The sequence below is a fragment of the Montipora foliosa genome, chromosome 7, assembly GCF_036669935.1.
Source record: "Montipora foliosa isolate CH-2021 chromosome 7, ASM3666993v2, whole genome shotgun sequence".
NCBI classification, from domain to species: Eukaryota; Metazoa; Cnidaria; class Anthozoa; order Scleractinia; family Acroporidae; genus Montipora; species Montipora foliosa.
In genome coordinates, this window is record NC_090875.1 from 7645696 (window position 1) to 7660695 (window position 15000).

Here is a 15000-nt window from a genome sequence, read left to right on the forward strand (position 1 = left end):
TCCATTTTCAAAATGGCGGACGACAAATCAAAATCCAATACGTCATTGTGGATGCTGTCGCACCGATGTCCTTCCTCTGAGAAATTTGAAAAAAAGATGATCTGAATCTGACATCTTTCGACGATGCTTCAGAGCCGTCAGGGAAGAGATCAGACCAAAACCAGTTCGCCTGAAGCAATAGAGTTTTTGACCAGCTTCGAAGCTTCATTTGACGTTCGTTGTTTAGAGTTTTGCGTTTCTTAAGGTGGTCGGTTACTGTTTAAGCTCAGAACAGAGATATGTTGAGGTAAATTGTTTTCGCAAAACATATCAAATATGACTTTTTTTTCGTTGATATGAAAATTTTTGAGAGGTGTTTAAAGGTGGAATTCCGATTCCATACACCAAGAGAGACTTTTTCAAATCGAAGTTTGAAGAGAAGCAGGTTTTTTTACCGCTAGTGTTCGTCTTCACAGTTGTAACTGGTTTTACACAGAAAAGCCAAGTCCAGTGCCTTATACTTTCACGCCACTCGATATAGTTTGTGAGGTTTTGGGGTCGTAAGTTGTCCTGAAATGCATACAAACGTATATGTATGTTTTTAACTTCGAGTTAATATCTTGTCGACATTGTTCATGTAATACAATGTAAGTTTTCTCGCTTTATAAGCCAAGGCGACAGAGCGGCTGCCTGTTATATTTAAAACAGCGGCAAATATTGACAACAAACCCTGTTGTTTTTTTCCCTTTAACAACGTTCATTGCTATGTTTTGTGTAACTAAAAATAAAATATGTCAACTGTCACATCTGACTGCTGGGGGATTGTGTGCTTTTTCAAGTTTATGGGACTCTTTGCAAAGGGCGAGTTAAGTTAATTCAACAAAGTAAGCTGCTTTTTCTGAAAATGTCAGCAAAGGTGCTCTAGTTCAATGTGCAAAGCGCTTTTTTTGGCTTTTGATGCCAGCAAAACAGTTCACCACACTAGAAAATTTTTATTCGAGGGCCACTTGCTACTGGCTCACAAAGACTACAGAATTTGCCACATGGATGAATACATTTCACCAATGAAGGTGAGTGATGGAATAACATTACAATAGTTGCAATAATAATCTTCCCTGAATTGAATTTCCCCTACCCCTCAATATAGATTCTACGCCCCCTTCTTTGTCAGTGCCAAAAATCTGCCAAGAGAACTGAAGCACTAAGTTACACAGAATTAGTCAGACAGGTAGAAAACCCTCAAGGATCAAAGGCAGGAGGTGGATATTAAGCAGAGAAAAATCGAGAACGAAAACAAAAACTTTCTTAAAAAAACATGAAGGTAAGTATTTGGGTTTAGCTCATTACGACAATGACATGCCAATGCCTTTGCAGTACTAACCCCCCCCCCCCCCCCCACCCTCTCCCTTCACCAAGACACACACACCACTGACAGCAGTACACTGCTTAACATTATATTGAGTGCCACAGGCTGTTGGCTGTAATCAGTAACACACTAAACATGTTTTATTTCATATTATTATTTAAATGCACGGAACAAACTGCATTGAACACGATGCACAACCCTGTGAATTTCTCAAATTGATTTTGGCCTATTACAAGACCTGGGAGTAAAACCACACCAAAAAGTTAGCTCACTATAATAAGGTAAAACAGATATCATTTTCATAATGGTTATGCTTTACAATGTAGCTGTGTCACCGAACACCCAAGGTCAATAATTTTGCTATTATCCCAACAGTAAATACTTAATGACTGGTCCCAAGGGAAACAGTTCATTTTGTTTCCCTAGAAATTTTCCATGTTCCCCTGAGGCGCAGACGAGGGAAACATAATGAACTGTTTCCTGAGAGACCAGTCATTAAGTGATTTGTTATATAGCACAAATAGGAAAATGTACAATGGGAACAGCAACGGTGGTCGTCGGTCAACATTTGCAGGCAACACTGCACTGTTACCCTCTGATGTCATAGATTTTACACTGTTGCCCGCTCAGAGACTTTTGAAGGGCAAAAGTGTTATTGTTAGATGTCATGTGACCTTGAAATAACCAATGAGAGCATGCGCTGCTGGGGGCAAAAACAGTTATATAACAAAAATAATTGTTATTCAACATAGTTGTAACATAGCTGCACCAAATTAACACCTATTGTATATTACGTTTCGCATATGCATATATAAGTAGGTTAGCACATTATGCAAAAGCAGAGAGCACACAACCAGGCGGTGTGTGTGAATAACCAGAATAAAACTCCATCGACATCCGACTACAATAGTTCACACTTTTGCTGGAAAAACAAGATCAGCAACACAAATCAAATGTTGAATTGAGAAAAGAAAATGTCATGCTTCACAAAAAAGGACAAAGTTATAGAGACAACACAGTTTTCAAGAAAAATATTGGACTGACATAAAAATTAATACCATGCACATGTAACCCTGTGAAAAAACACCCCAAATGCCTAAATTTCCAATATAGGTTTTAGTCAGAACAAACTTTTCCTTATCACAGACTAAGTTCTTATGGTCGTTAATTTTCTTTCTAGTGCAAATAATATTGAACAAAACAAATAGTGTATTGTAATAATCAACTGATGTATGTTTAGTATTTTTTCCTTTCATTTTCCTGAATTTGTTCTCCACCTATATATATCTGTTTGAGTCAAGTTAGCAGAAAATTGGGGAATCCACTCAAAAGAGACACTTGTAATACCACTGGCAGTACTAAATCCTAACATTACTAAACAACAATGACAATATTATTTGTGTTCCTTTAATATATGTTTTACAACTAAAGGAGACACTGCATTTAGCTCTCTTGTGCACCATACAATGTCACAAGTCACTAGTCCACCACTAAACAAAAGGAGGAAAGAACTTATATGATCCAGACAAAATGGGAAATTTTGGTGGTGAACATTCTCCAGACCTGTTTGAAAATATCTTTCATGTCACAATGTATTTACAATAATGAAAAGGGTTTTCCGTGAACCAAGAAAGCTAATCTGCAGAGAGTAAAAGTAGGTTGCTGTACTACTGCACAACTTCAGTTTCTTCATAAATCAGGTATGGCTACCATTTCCTACAAACAAAAACAATGATAAAACCATTACACAGAAAGTGAATAATGACAGTGTAAGCACAAGGGGAAAGATAATACCTTACATTATGAAATTTTGAACCACGGATACTGTGTTTTTAGCTTTCTGATTGGAAACTGATTGCGTCAAGTGTAACCACGCTGGAAACTGATTGGCTTTAAATTTGTCCAAGTGTTAAGAATCAAATGAAAATTTAATAAAACAATAATCTATTCCAGGATATGATTGAGTGGTTGATCTCATATCAACATGCACTCATGGAATTATAATAATATTATTGTTCATTATTGTCTTGTGCTATAGGAATTATATGCCTATTAGTATAATTACTGAAAGTTCTCTGCGCTGATTGGTTGTCATTGAGATGATTATTATTACGTGATAATCACCTAAGCGGTTTTTCAAAATAGCCACAAGCTGTTTTGTTGAGGTGAAAGACGAATAAATTAATTGTTTTAAAGAAAATGTGTATTATTCAAATAATCAACCATGGAATAGGCGATTTGCATGATGGCATTATTTACTAAGAAATTGAGTTGTTTCTATTGTCACAGTCAGGCAAATTTAAATTATTGTTTCTGATATTCCCTCAGACTCTATGAATGTTGGTGAATAAAAACCTCAACTTCATCTCGGTTTTTATTAACCGATATTCACCTTGCCTTCAGCGAATAATAATTGTTAATAATTATTATTTGGTGTTCGTACTAATTTTTAGTGTTAAAGAATTTTCAGTCAGGGGTATGCATCTAACTAAAGCTGTAAGGCTTATTATTATTATTATTATTATTATTATTATATAATGTACCTGAAGTGTTTGCATGCTTCCAAAGCTTTACTGCACATGTGTTTTTGTAGCCGTTTTGCAAACTTACATCGATAAATGTGAAAAAGTTGACCAATATGGTTACTCTGTTACAGTAATGTACTTTTCTGGGCTGTTCCACAACTGATCAGGACAATATTGCCAAAAACTGAGTGGAAGACGCTTTGATGCAGATTTCCTGGAATGGTTTCTGCAAAAATATTTGCGAGGAACAGCAACAAAAACCTCGCACAGATCGATGGCATTTAACAGTCAAGGTTACGTGACGTGGAAATTGTAAATCCCAGGTGTTAAGAAAATTCAACTTTGTGGCTGAAGTTCACTCACAGTTCATCTGCAGCAAGAAACCCAGTGCACGATTTTATATGATCAAAGTTGTATGACCGCGTTACAATCCTCAATAACGTACAACGGCCAGCCAAACTTATTTTCAAAAGCAAAAACCTTTCGTCCATCAAGACCAAGTTGCTCCTGTAGTTCCCGAGAACAAGGAAGAATCTCGTTGCCAGTTCGCTGGTTTCTGTAAGATTTTTAAATAATCTGGGGGCAGACCAACACCCCATGTCAAGAAAATTCACAGTAGCCAAAACCAACAAAATGATACAAGAGGACGCATTGCTACTTAACATGCAGACTTGCAAAGTAATCAATCGTGTGTCCTCGACCGTTGATTTCGAATTGCTGAGTGTTCTCTCCGACCTTGAAAAAAAATTCCTCTGGCACCCAGGGTATGAGTCGTCTAACTTTCCACAAAATTTGACAAATGCTATCTAGAGTGTTATTCTCCACTTCGATCGATCACTGTCTCGATCACTTCGAATCTTTAGAGTTTGCGCAGGCGCAGTTATGCGAAAAAAGCCTTTTTACGTCATTATTCTCTAGCCAATCAGCGGTTTTTGCGCTCTGTCCTCATGAAGCACAAGCAGCGGAACGCAGGAAAATATCTTCAATTAGATGAGGGAAAATCAAAAGGACAAACTTGGCATATTTAAGATGTTCATTTTATCTTTAAATGGTTTTCTGAGTCAATTATTAATATTTGGCGGTCACGGTGCTCGCAAACAAACAGTAACCGACAAGTTCCGCATGGTTTCACAGGTGTTTGATCATTTGCGGAAAGCATCGTTCGTCGCTTTTGTAACAGGGTGCGGGTAAATTGTAATGATTGGTTTCCTATTTAGTTTTTTTTTACAACTTATTATTTCATTAAGGCAGTTAATTCAACTTCTGCTCACGGTTTCTGTTTTGTTAGTATCGATTGTCTCCTTCTGCCTTATTCATCGCAAATAATTTTCATTTTTGTTTTCGTTGAGTACTCTACTGCTTCACAATTTTTGTGTGCCCCAATGGCTGGTGAAAGTGCACAATCTACTAGCCAAACCTGAAATTTCACTAGCGAATCTCGGGGAGAAAAATTGTTTTCAAAATATATTTTTTTCTTTTCCATACCACGAGACCCACTATATTTTGATCATTGTTTTGTCCTTTTTAGTATTTCAAAATAGAAACCCTTGCCCTTTGTCCTTCCTGGCTTTGTTGCGCAGCATTAAAAAAATGCATTTATCTTTGAATGAATAAGTATGTTGGTCATTGCTTTTATTTAATATGGTGGCTCCTAAAAGAGCCGTTTTTTTTTCTTCAAACAGCTGTCATCAATGGATTGTTGCTCCTCCATTCGCGACGATAACTGCTGGGATTGCTTTGTAAAGCACATGCTCAATGTACTTGTTGCATTTACCAACTGTTACCTTTTTGGCCCAAAACTTCTTTATGCCGTCCACAAGTTCTTGCTTGGTAGTGGGTTTCACGCGAGATTCCAAGTAAAATTTCAGCTCATGCCATAAATCTTCAATTGGGTTCAGATCAGGACTTTCCGGAGGGGTGGGCCACCAATTGATTTTCTTCTCCTCAAAGAAAACCCTGGCGCGTCTGGAAGTGTGTTTCGGATCATTGTCTTGCATAAATCTGTGGTCCGACAGCTTGCTTTGGATGAATGGAATGAGTGCATTTTCCAAAATACCACAATACAGGTCAGCCTCCATTATTCCATCGAAGATACAGATCTTTGTTGCTCCGTGTCGGCTAATTCCCGCCCAAACGTGCACTTTCAACGGGTGCTTTGGTTTTGGTTTTCTCTTGGCTGGCTCTCCGATGTTGCGATAGCACGTTCTGCGAAACTGTTCCAGGGAGATAGAGCACTTATCCGAAAAAATAATATCATGAAAGGTATCGCCAGTCTCCACAACTTTCTGGGCAAACGCCAGCCGCTTCATTTTGTTTGCGTCACGAATTAGCTGACAACATCTGGTCTTTTGCAGAGTCCAGCCTTGTTGCTGTCGTGATCTCCGAACAGTGCAGGCATGAACCATCACACCATGCCTGGCCAACCGTCTTTGAATTTGGTGACTTGTCGTTTCGTCATTTTTCCGCATCTGTGACTCGATAAAGGCCTTTGCTGCTTCATTCAACTTCCTTGGCCGTCCTGATCTCACAAGATTCTCTGTAGATCCAGTATGCTTGATCTTTCTAACAATTCTAGAAACACTTGGATAACTTGCTGATAAGCTTTCAGTCTTCAATTCCTTGAATATCTCTACAGGATGAAGACCTTGTCCAAGGAGAGATTCAATTCGCTTTCGAGTATAAGTTGTCACTTTTGGCATGATTGCTCATGAAAGGATGATAACCTCACATGAAAGTGATTTTTATGTGTATCAATAAGTACCGGTTCCAATTGTTATTATAATTAGAAACATATGCTAATTTGAAATCAAATCTTTAGCCGACTGGTTCATGTCTTTTTTTGGAAGATCATAATAAGCAAGCTTTCTGCCCTCTGGTGCAACATACAGCCTGTAATGGCACAGTTATGCGACATTAAAAATATATCAACGAGTCGAGCATCCTTGACGTCTGCTTCGATCAAACAAACAATCGAACTAACAACTAAGGAAATCGCAAAAATTCGAAAGCCACAAACCTGTCTTTCGATTGCACAGAAAAGACAAGGACAACCGTATGTAGAGGTAAGTGAACTTCATTTCTACAATTACAGCTTATTTTAGCATTTATAAGCTCAAAGTATGTTTTCCCATACAAAGTCTATAAATGGGCTGCCTGTGCTTCGATCAAATCGAAGAGACCTTAGCAACTGTAACCAACGAAAAGCCTTGCTTTTGTGCTAAGTGCAGAATTATAAACAAGTCGAAATATCACCCCTTCAAAGGCAAAGTGGTAAGTTTGTTCTCCGTTCTATTGGTTTGCTTGCATTTTAATAAATTAATCAAGGCTATTTGCAGTAGCAAAAAAATTATGTACCGTAGAACTAAAACGGTCTTCAGTCTCTGTAGTCCTCACTCTTTACTCTTTACTTTCTGACGGCCGGAAATAAGTTTGCATTGGCTACCGGAAGTTGTGTGGTTTTGTTGTTATCACTGGCATTTCATGTGAAGGAAACTTGTGATTCGACATTACTGATGCTCGACTACACTGCATAAAAACGCTTTGGTGGGAATTATGTACTTGGTTTTTTTTTGGCATATGGATTATTTGGTTGTGCACATTGTTGGTTAGGTTTAACCGTCCTCACAAGATCAAAGTTTTCGAAATACAAATGCGAAGCTGGTGAGTTTAATTTATTTAAAAGATCCACTTAAATAGAACAACTCTCGGAAATACTTTAAAGTTTAGACGATTCTGCATGTTTATCACAAATTTAAACCAAACAGCAATTTAGAGCACTTTCCTCTGACCGTGTCTCGGAATGAATTTATGATTTGCTTTTAAAGATAAGCGTGTTTTGCTCGCTTCTAAAAAAATTATTGGTAACAGCAAAAGTGACAAAAGTGAGGCGTACCGAAACTAGCCTAAGTGCATATAGTTTGCCAAATGCCGATAGAAATGTCGTGTCATGAAAGTGTAAAGTCCAAAACCCTAGTGACGAATTCCGCCCCGCCAAATGAAATGTTGCACGAAATTTCGTTCCGCCAAACGAAATTTTATGAAGGTATATGTATGACAAAATTCAATTCACAGAAATGGCAATACAATTAGTCGAATCACACATTCAACAAGTCAAATTTGACAAGAAGAAAGCTACCTTAGGCGAAAAGCATTAATATACATAAAGGCATCGTATACGGAAAGGCATCGTACGGAAAGGCGTCGTACAGAAAGGCATCGTTCAGAAAGGCATCGTACGGAAAGGTATGGTACACAAAGGCATCGTTAGGAAAGGCATCGTACACAAAGGCATGGTACATGAAAAAATAGAATTTGAATCCAGGGCTCACTCGGGTTCTTGTGACAACTTGTTTGAAATGGTGAGATATGGTTTTCGAGCGAGAAGTTCCTTGTTTGTCCCCACGGGACATCTTTATTCAGTACTTATGGCGTGCCTTAAGAGAGATTTTACAGCAAGTGAGCAATGGAATTCGAGAACGATTGTATTTCTTTCCGCTTAGAGCAAATAATCGAGGTCCTTTTAAAATCGACAAGTGTTTTCCAAGATGGCAGACAACTTCTGTCAGTTCTTCGTAGGGCATTGGTTATCGTGCAAGGTCCTCCTGAGGTTGCATCCACTGCACCAACACCTCTCCTTTATTCCGGCGCAAAAGGAAGACCACGAGTTGAGATACAACCTGAAGCTTTAAAATTTCTGGTTGAATTTGGTTTCAAGGCTGGGGAAATCGCAACAATGTTTTGTGTGAGCATACGGACAATTCAGAGAAGAATGGCAAACTTCAACATAAGAGAGGACGTACCCCGTTATACTCCAATTTCGGATAACCAACTAGACGAAACATGCAGACAAATAACTTCAGAATTTCCAAACTGTGGAGTGAGGAGGATGAGAGGTTTTCTCTTAGCTAGAAATATACGTGTGTCTTGGGAGAGGACAAGGGAGGCGATGAGAAGGATAGATCCCCAGGGTGTGCTTCTAAGGTCTCTTCAACTTAACATTGTAAATCGTAGAGTGTATTCTGTGAGGGTTGCCCTGGCTCTGTGGCATATGGACAGTAACCACAAGTAACCACAAGCTTATAAGGTACAAGTTCTTACATATGGTTGGGGAATGAGATGAGTTTTATCTGAAACCCATAATGGACCTCTGGTTTTAGACATCCTTTTACTCTTGAGTGCACCAAGGTTGATTGTCCCCCGACATATTTTTTAATTGTACTTCCGCCTTGAATTTATTTTGAAAACTGTCCTATCTAGTATGTCAATTTAGGTCACGCTTGCTGCATGTAATTTACAAATGCCCCTACATAATTACACAAAAAACTTACCAATTTTGGTATCAGTTTTTGTTATTTTTAATCTCAACCTATTCATCTGTTTTTGTAATAAAGATGGAATCTTGTAGTCCATGGAGCTATTGATGGGGCAACACGTCTTATTACTTCATTGTGCTGCTGTGACAACAACAGAGCCGACACTGTTCTTGATCTCTTCCTCAAGGCTGTGCAACAGTATGGACTCCCTTCAAGAGTCAGAGGGGATCATGGAGTGGAAAATGTGGATGTAGCTCGATTTATGTTAAGTCATCCCCTAAGAGGCCCTGATCGTGGCAGTTTTATTGCAGGAAAAAGCTGTCACAATCAAAGAATTGAACGCCTTTGTAGGGACCTTTTTTGCAGGATGCACTATGTATATATCCCAAGAATCAATAGGCATTTGGACCTGTTCAGGAGAGGGTGGGACATGCACCCACTATCTACTGAGGGAAATAAATCACCGATGCAGTTATGGTTCTTGATGAGACCAGCAAACACAGCTGAAAGGCGTGACTTGGAGGAAGTGGTAAGAAAGGAAAAAAGTTGTTCATGTTTTCAATTTATTGATATAGTATTTTTAAGTATAAATCTACTAGCATCCTATTGCAAATGCTGCTCTCCGATTGGCTACGCTACCCACTATCTATTCGATGATAGATAGTGAGTAGCGAAATGGCGCCCTTTTTCTTGCGTTTGTGAAGTGTTTTCAGTCGGTCTGAAGCAGATTTAAGTAATTTTGTTGCTTATTTCGACTAGTAGATTTATACTAAAACAATAAGATTATTGGCTCTCAATTTCTGTCACTTTATATGTGAATCGGGCTTCGCCCTTATCAACTATCAAGCGATAGAAATCTCGAGTTCATAATCTATTATTATTGTTAAATAGATATGTAATACTGACGTCACTTTATAATCAAACTACTCTTATTAACATTAGTTGTGAGGCTGACGTGATGCCTCTAAACTTTACTTAAAAAACAATAGACAGATTCTTTGGTAATGTAGATTCACTGAATACACAAAGTACCATGAAAAGAATAATGCAGACGTGTGACACCCTGAGGTCAAAGTAGATTTAAAACTATTTTTATTAATAGTTTAAAGCCACTGGAACTAATGACAATGTCAGAGGTTATTGTGGACACACACTTGACATTTAGCTCTTTTTTCATTTTGTAAACCAGGAGGGCGACTTCACTAATTATGGTATTGACTGGAGTGGTCCTTTGCCAGAAGTGGATGAAGCTGATTCTACTAATGCTGTAGTTGTGCCACGAATATCATGCCCTCTAAGTGATGATGATCTTCTTGAACTTAAAGCAGAGCACAGTTCTCTTGGCCAGAGTGATGCATTTGGCATTGATATTTACATAAGAGTTGTTGAGTACATTTCTGAAAAGTTGGGCTGTAGCACAGGATTCATGTAATACTTGATGGTTATATTTTGCGACTAAAGCAATATACCTCCACAAAGGTATAAAACTACCAGGCTTACTGCAATGATGTTCCCTTTGAAGCTGAAAGTGTGTAAATGATTATTTTACCAAGAATAAACAGTTAGGACACCTTGATATTTGACCCACAAGGCGACAAAACAAATTGTGCTAGTTTCTTTGTTTTCTCGAGCTGCAGTCCAAACATGTATCTGCACTGCACGCCATAAAATGTATTTTTGACAATGAGTTAATGCCAGTGAGTGAAAACAGACAAGGTTTCTCCTTTGTGACATGTCCTGGTAGCTTCACATTGTTGAATTTAATCGGTATAGATAACAAAAGGAATGACGTCTATGCTTTCAGGAAATCTAACTCTTTATTACAGCAGAAAGAACAGTTTACTGATTATTGCTGTACACATTACAATTAAAAAATACTTGACCAAACCAAACATGCTAAAACTAACTTGAAATCTCAGTGTATGCTGTGATGTTGAATCACATAGGACAGTAATGCAAAGTACAGTACAGCCTCCAACGATACGATTCGATGTCAGGTCTGACCAGTATTTCTTACATTTGAAACAAACCTTGGAAATCAAGCCTGTATGTTGCCTTTAGTCTGTGGGAAGTTTACCTTTGGCTATATGTCAACTATACATGTTCCACTTATAGTCCACAAATAATTATAGCAATTAGGAATTGTACTTAAGATTCTTAATAGTGCTTCCTTGTTCAAACTGACATATTAGTTACTTTTTTTCTGTATGTTTTTAAAATACTGATCAACTGTAACATACTAAGGGGACTTCAGCCTGTAGACGAAATTTTCTTAAAATATAATTTCCAGGTAAAATAATAGTAGAATGAGAGTATCCTCCAAATTTTAACACATCCTTTCTTATTATTCTTAATCTATATAGTTTCCCTGAATGTCAGAGGATGCTTGACAGTTTATAAAAGTACATGTTGGTAAATGTACATAAAAACATTGTACTAAAACTCAACATTTGCAAACAATAACACATTCAATTAATACCATATACTCCAAAAACCAAAATTACATCTGTCATTTTAGTAATAGTAATTTAAACTGTTCACAATACAAATTATCATTGGATGGTGTGCAACGTCGTAACCAGGTTCCCATAAGAGGCTGTCAAAGTAGCTTGCTCAATATTTTGAAACAAAACCTTATTAACAAAACCATTTAGTTGATGTGTGTAAATTTTATCCATATCACTTAGGGCCTGTTTACATGGAGGTGGGGGACCCCAGGTAGGTGAGGTAACCCGCCTAGCCGTGGTCGAAAAATGGCCCGCGTTTACATGCAAACTTGTAACCCCGGGGTCCTGGGGTGACGTTACCAGACATTGTTGCGTGGTCGCTAGGCATGTAAACAAAGATAATGGCGGACGAACGACGCATTTTGGCGGTCAGTGTTCTTTTCTGTTTATTATCTGCTCTCGCTGCAGCATTTCAATGCTGCGGCTTTTTACTGTCACTTTTGATGATACAAAGCTTCCGCCAAAGGCAGTTAACTGCTCAGGCAACGCAACAATACAATGCTAGTGTTGCACGACTTCTACGCATCCGAAGAAGAATTAACCGTCGAGGTAGAATGTGGAGAAGTTCGGGGAGGACAGAACAGTGGTGGCTCAACTTGTTCAATGGAATTTTGCCAGAAAGGGAGTGGAAGAAGAACTTAAGGATGAATCGTGCGGTTTTTATGTCCGTAGCAGACGAATTGCGACCCTTTCTTCAACCTGGTAGGAGTCCAAGAGGACTTGATGTGTTGTCAGTGGAAAAGCAACTTGCCATTACCCTATACTTTTTGAAGGATCAAGGCTCTCTCACGATGACAGCAAATGCATTTGGAGTTGCGCATTGCACAGTCTCCGTAGTTGTTCGAAAAGTATGCAACATTATTACTGATGTTTTAGGTCCAAGATACATAAAATTGCCCGATACCGTTCAAGAAATGAAGGAACTTATTGATGGCATGGAAAATAAATATGGTTTTCCACAGGCCTTTGGATGCGTAGATGGTACACATATTCCCATTGCACAACCAAGCGAGAATCCTCATGACTATTTTAGTTATAAACTGAAATACACCTTGAATGTTCAAGGAGTTTGTGACTGGAAAGGGCTATTTTTAGACGTCGACGTGAAATGGCCAGGGAGTGTGCATGATGGAAGAGTCTTTGGTAATTCGAGAATAAACAGACTTTTAAGAGAGGAAAGATTTCCTATGTGTTATAAAGAAATTTTACCAGGCTACGAAAACGTACCTGTTACATTGTTGGGGGATCCTGCTTACCCCCTACTTCCATACTGCATGAAGGAATTCCCCAATACTCGCACAAATGAAGAGGTTATCTTTAATAACATGCTTAGGAGTGCTAGAAACCCAATAGAGTGTGCCTATGGCCGTCTTAAAGCAAGATGGCAAATCTTAAACAAAAGAAATGACATGGGATTGAATGTTATCCCCAGCATTATTTATGCCTGTTTTGTACTTCACAACATTTGTGAGTTGCAGGGCATGAATGTAGAGGATGATGTTGTTGCACAGCAAATGGCACGTGATAGACTGGCACAACCTGAAAATGCACCAGACCGGTTATATTCTTTCAACACTGCTGAGGGAGCTTATGTGAGAAACATAATCACATCCTTCTACAAGGAACACATTCCTCACTGATTTGTTTATTTAGCTTATACTACTATCTAAAATAAACAGATTCCTTTCTGAGTGAATGTAGTCATAATCACATAAAACTTGTGAGGTTTTAATAACAGAACAGCAAGCTAACTAGTGGAATCAAGATCGTTCCACTTAAACTAAAACATAATCCTTTGGGTGCGTAGATGGTACACATATTCCCATTGTACAACCATAGAGTTGTAACTCTGTTCCTTTTTTTTATACTTGAAAGCACAGTTTTATAGGAACTCACTCCACCTGTCTATTATAGAAATCAGTTGTAGTGTTTGTTTTGTTATTTCATTAATTTTCCTGGTGGTATTGTCTAATTAAATAATTTCTTTTGTTCTTGTTCCAGAGGCAAACTCGATAGTTTTCATGGCTGTTTAGTTCATTGTGTTGTTATTTTACTTGGATTTAATAAACTGTTAAAATATACTCGAACAAATGCAAGTTGTCTGGATTTATCTTGTTGTTGCTTTATAGAACAGCTTAACTAGCCCAAATGTTGGAGTTATAACACCTTGCAATTAAAGATGCATTTAAATAACATTTAAACGCTTAAATAATAATGTTTACATTCCTCATATATATTAATATGAATATGTACTGGAAATCATATAGATTAAATATCAAATCTTTAAAGGGACCTGTAACACAACAAATGTCTTTTTGTTCATCTAGGATATCACTGTTATGTAATCATCAGAGCTGAAAGCTTTCATCTTCTAATAGTGTACGAGTAGGCCCTAGAATTGGTCCTTGCTCATTGATGGACTGCATCAGTTCCTCACTACCAATTCTGCTGAACTGGGAGGGTACAGAGCTTCTGGTTAATGGGGTACAATAATTGTTGTTGCCATATGAAGGTGGGGATGCAAAGCCACTGTATGTATTGAAATGTGGTTGGGAAACTTGAGGAACATTATTCTGGGGTTGACCAGAGAGAGCCATTGCCAACATTTGCATCCCACTGGCAATTCCATCTCCAAGAGATGTTAAACACATGGTCATCTTTGATATGGACTCTTCCAATGTCTTGTTTGATTGTTGAAATGACTCCATCATTTCTTTCTTCATGAGAAGATCTTCTTTAGCAGTATTCATCAACAGCTGGTCTCGTTGCGCCTGGGACAGTGTTTTCTCCATATGCCTTCTCTTATTGTCAACCAACTTGGGGATGTTGGAGAGAGAGACACCTTTACTTTTTTTCTGACCTGGGGATAGTACTGGGGTTTCTGCAGATAGGCTTTCACTGGAGGAATCAGTTGACTCTACAGTTGATGCATCTACAATTTGTAAAATTGAATAATTGGAGGTAAAAGAACTGTCTTACGGAATAATTATTTCTTCTTTCTAAAATAATAGTCATTTTCATCACTTGCCATAAATCAACAAAAGTATGAACAGGCCTCTTGCCTCAGTTGTGATCAACAGCCAATAACTCTTCATAATATCCATTCAACATGCAGCACTCACTCAGGCAATGAATATCATGGGAATCATTACTAATGATAGAAAATTTGTTTTCATCTTTCAAAATAGTACCCCAAGTAGAACAATAAGAGAAGATGACTGTTAAATTTGTATGTTGATATTGGAGATTCAAAGGTTAAAATCTGTTTTTATATGGCCATGGGGTTTAGGACTCCTTTAAAAATTATCATT

The 15000-nt window shown here is 38.0% G+C and overlaps 1 protein-coding gene and 1 pseudogene across 1 annotated transcript; both read left to right on the plus strand.

Annotated features, from left to right (window-relative positions):
* Positions 1 to 15000, plus strand: part of LOC138009819 (uncharacterized) — a 188327-nt pseudogene that overhangs the window by 28188 nt on the left and 145139 nt on the right.
* Positions 11896 to 13771, plus strand: LOC138011485 (uncharacterized). Its single transcript, XM_068858497.1, has one exon. The coding sequence runs from the start codon at positions 12031 to 12033 to the stop codon at positions 13327 to 13329; it is 1299 nt and encodes a 432-aa protein (XP_068714598.1). The 5' UTR covers positions 11896 to 12030; the 3' UTR covers positions 13330 to 13771.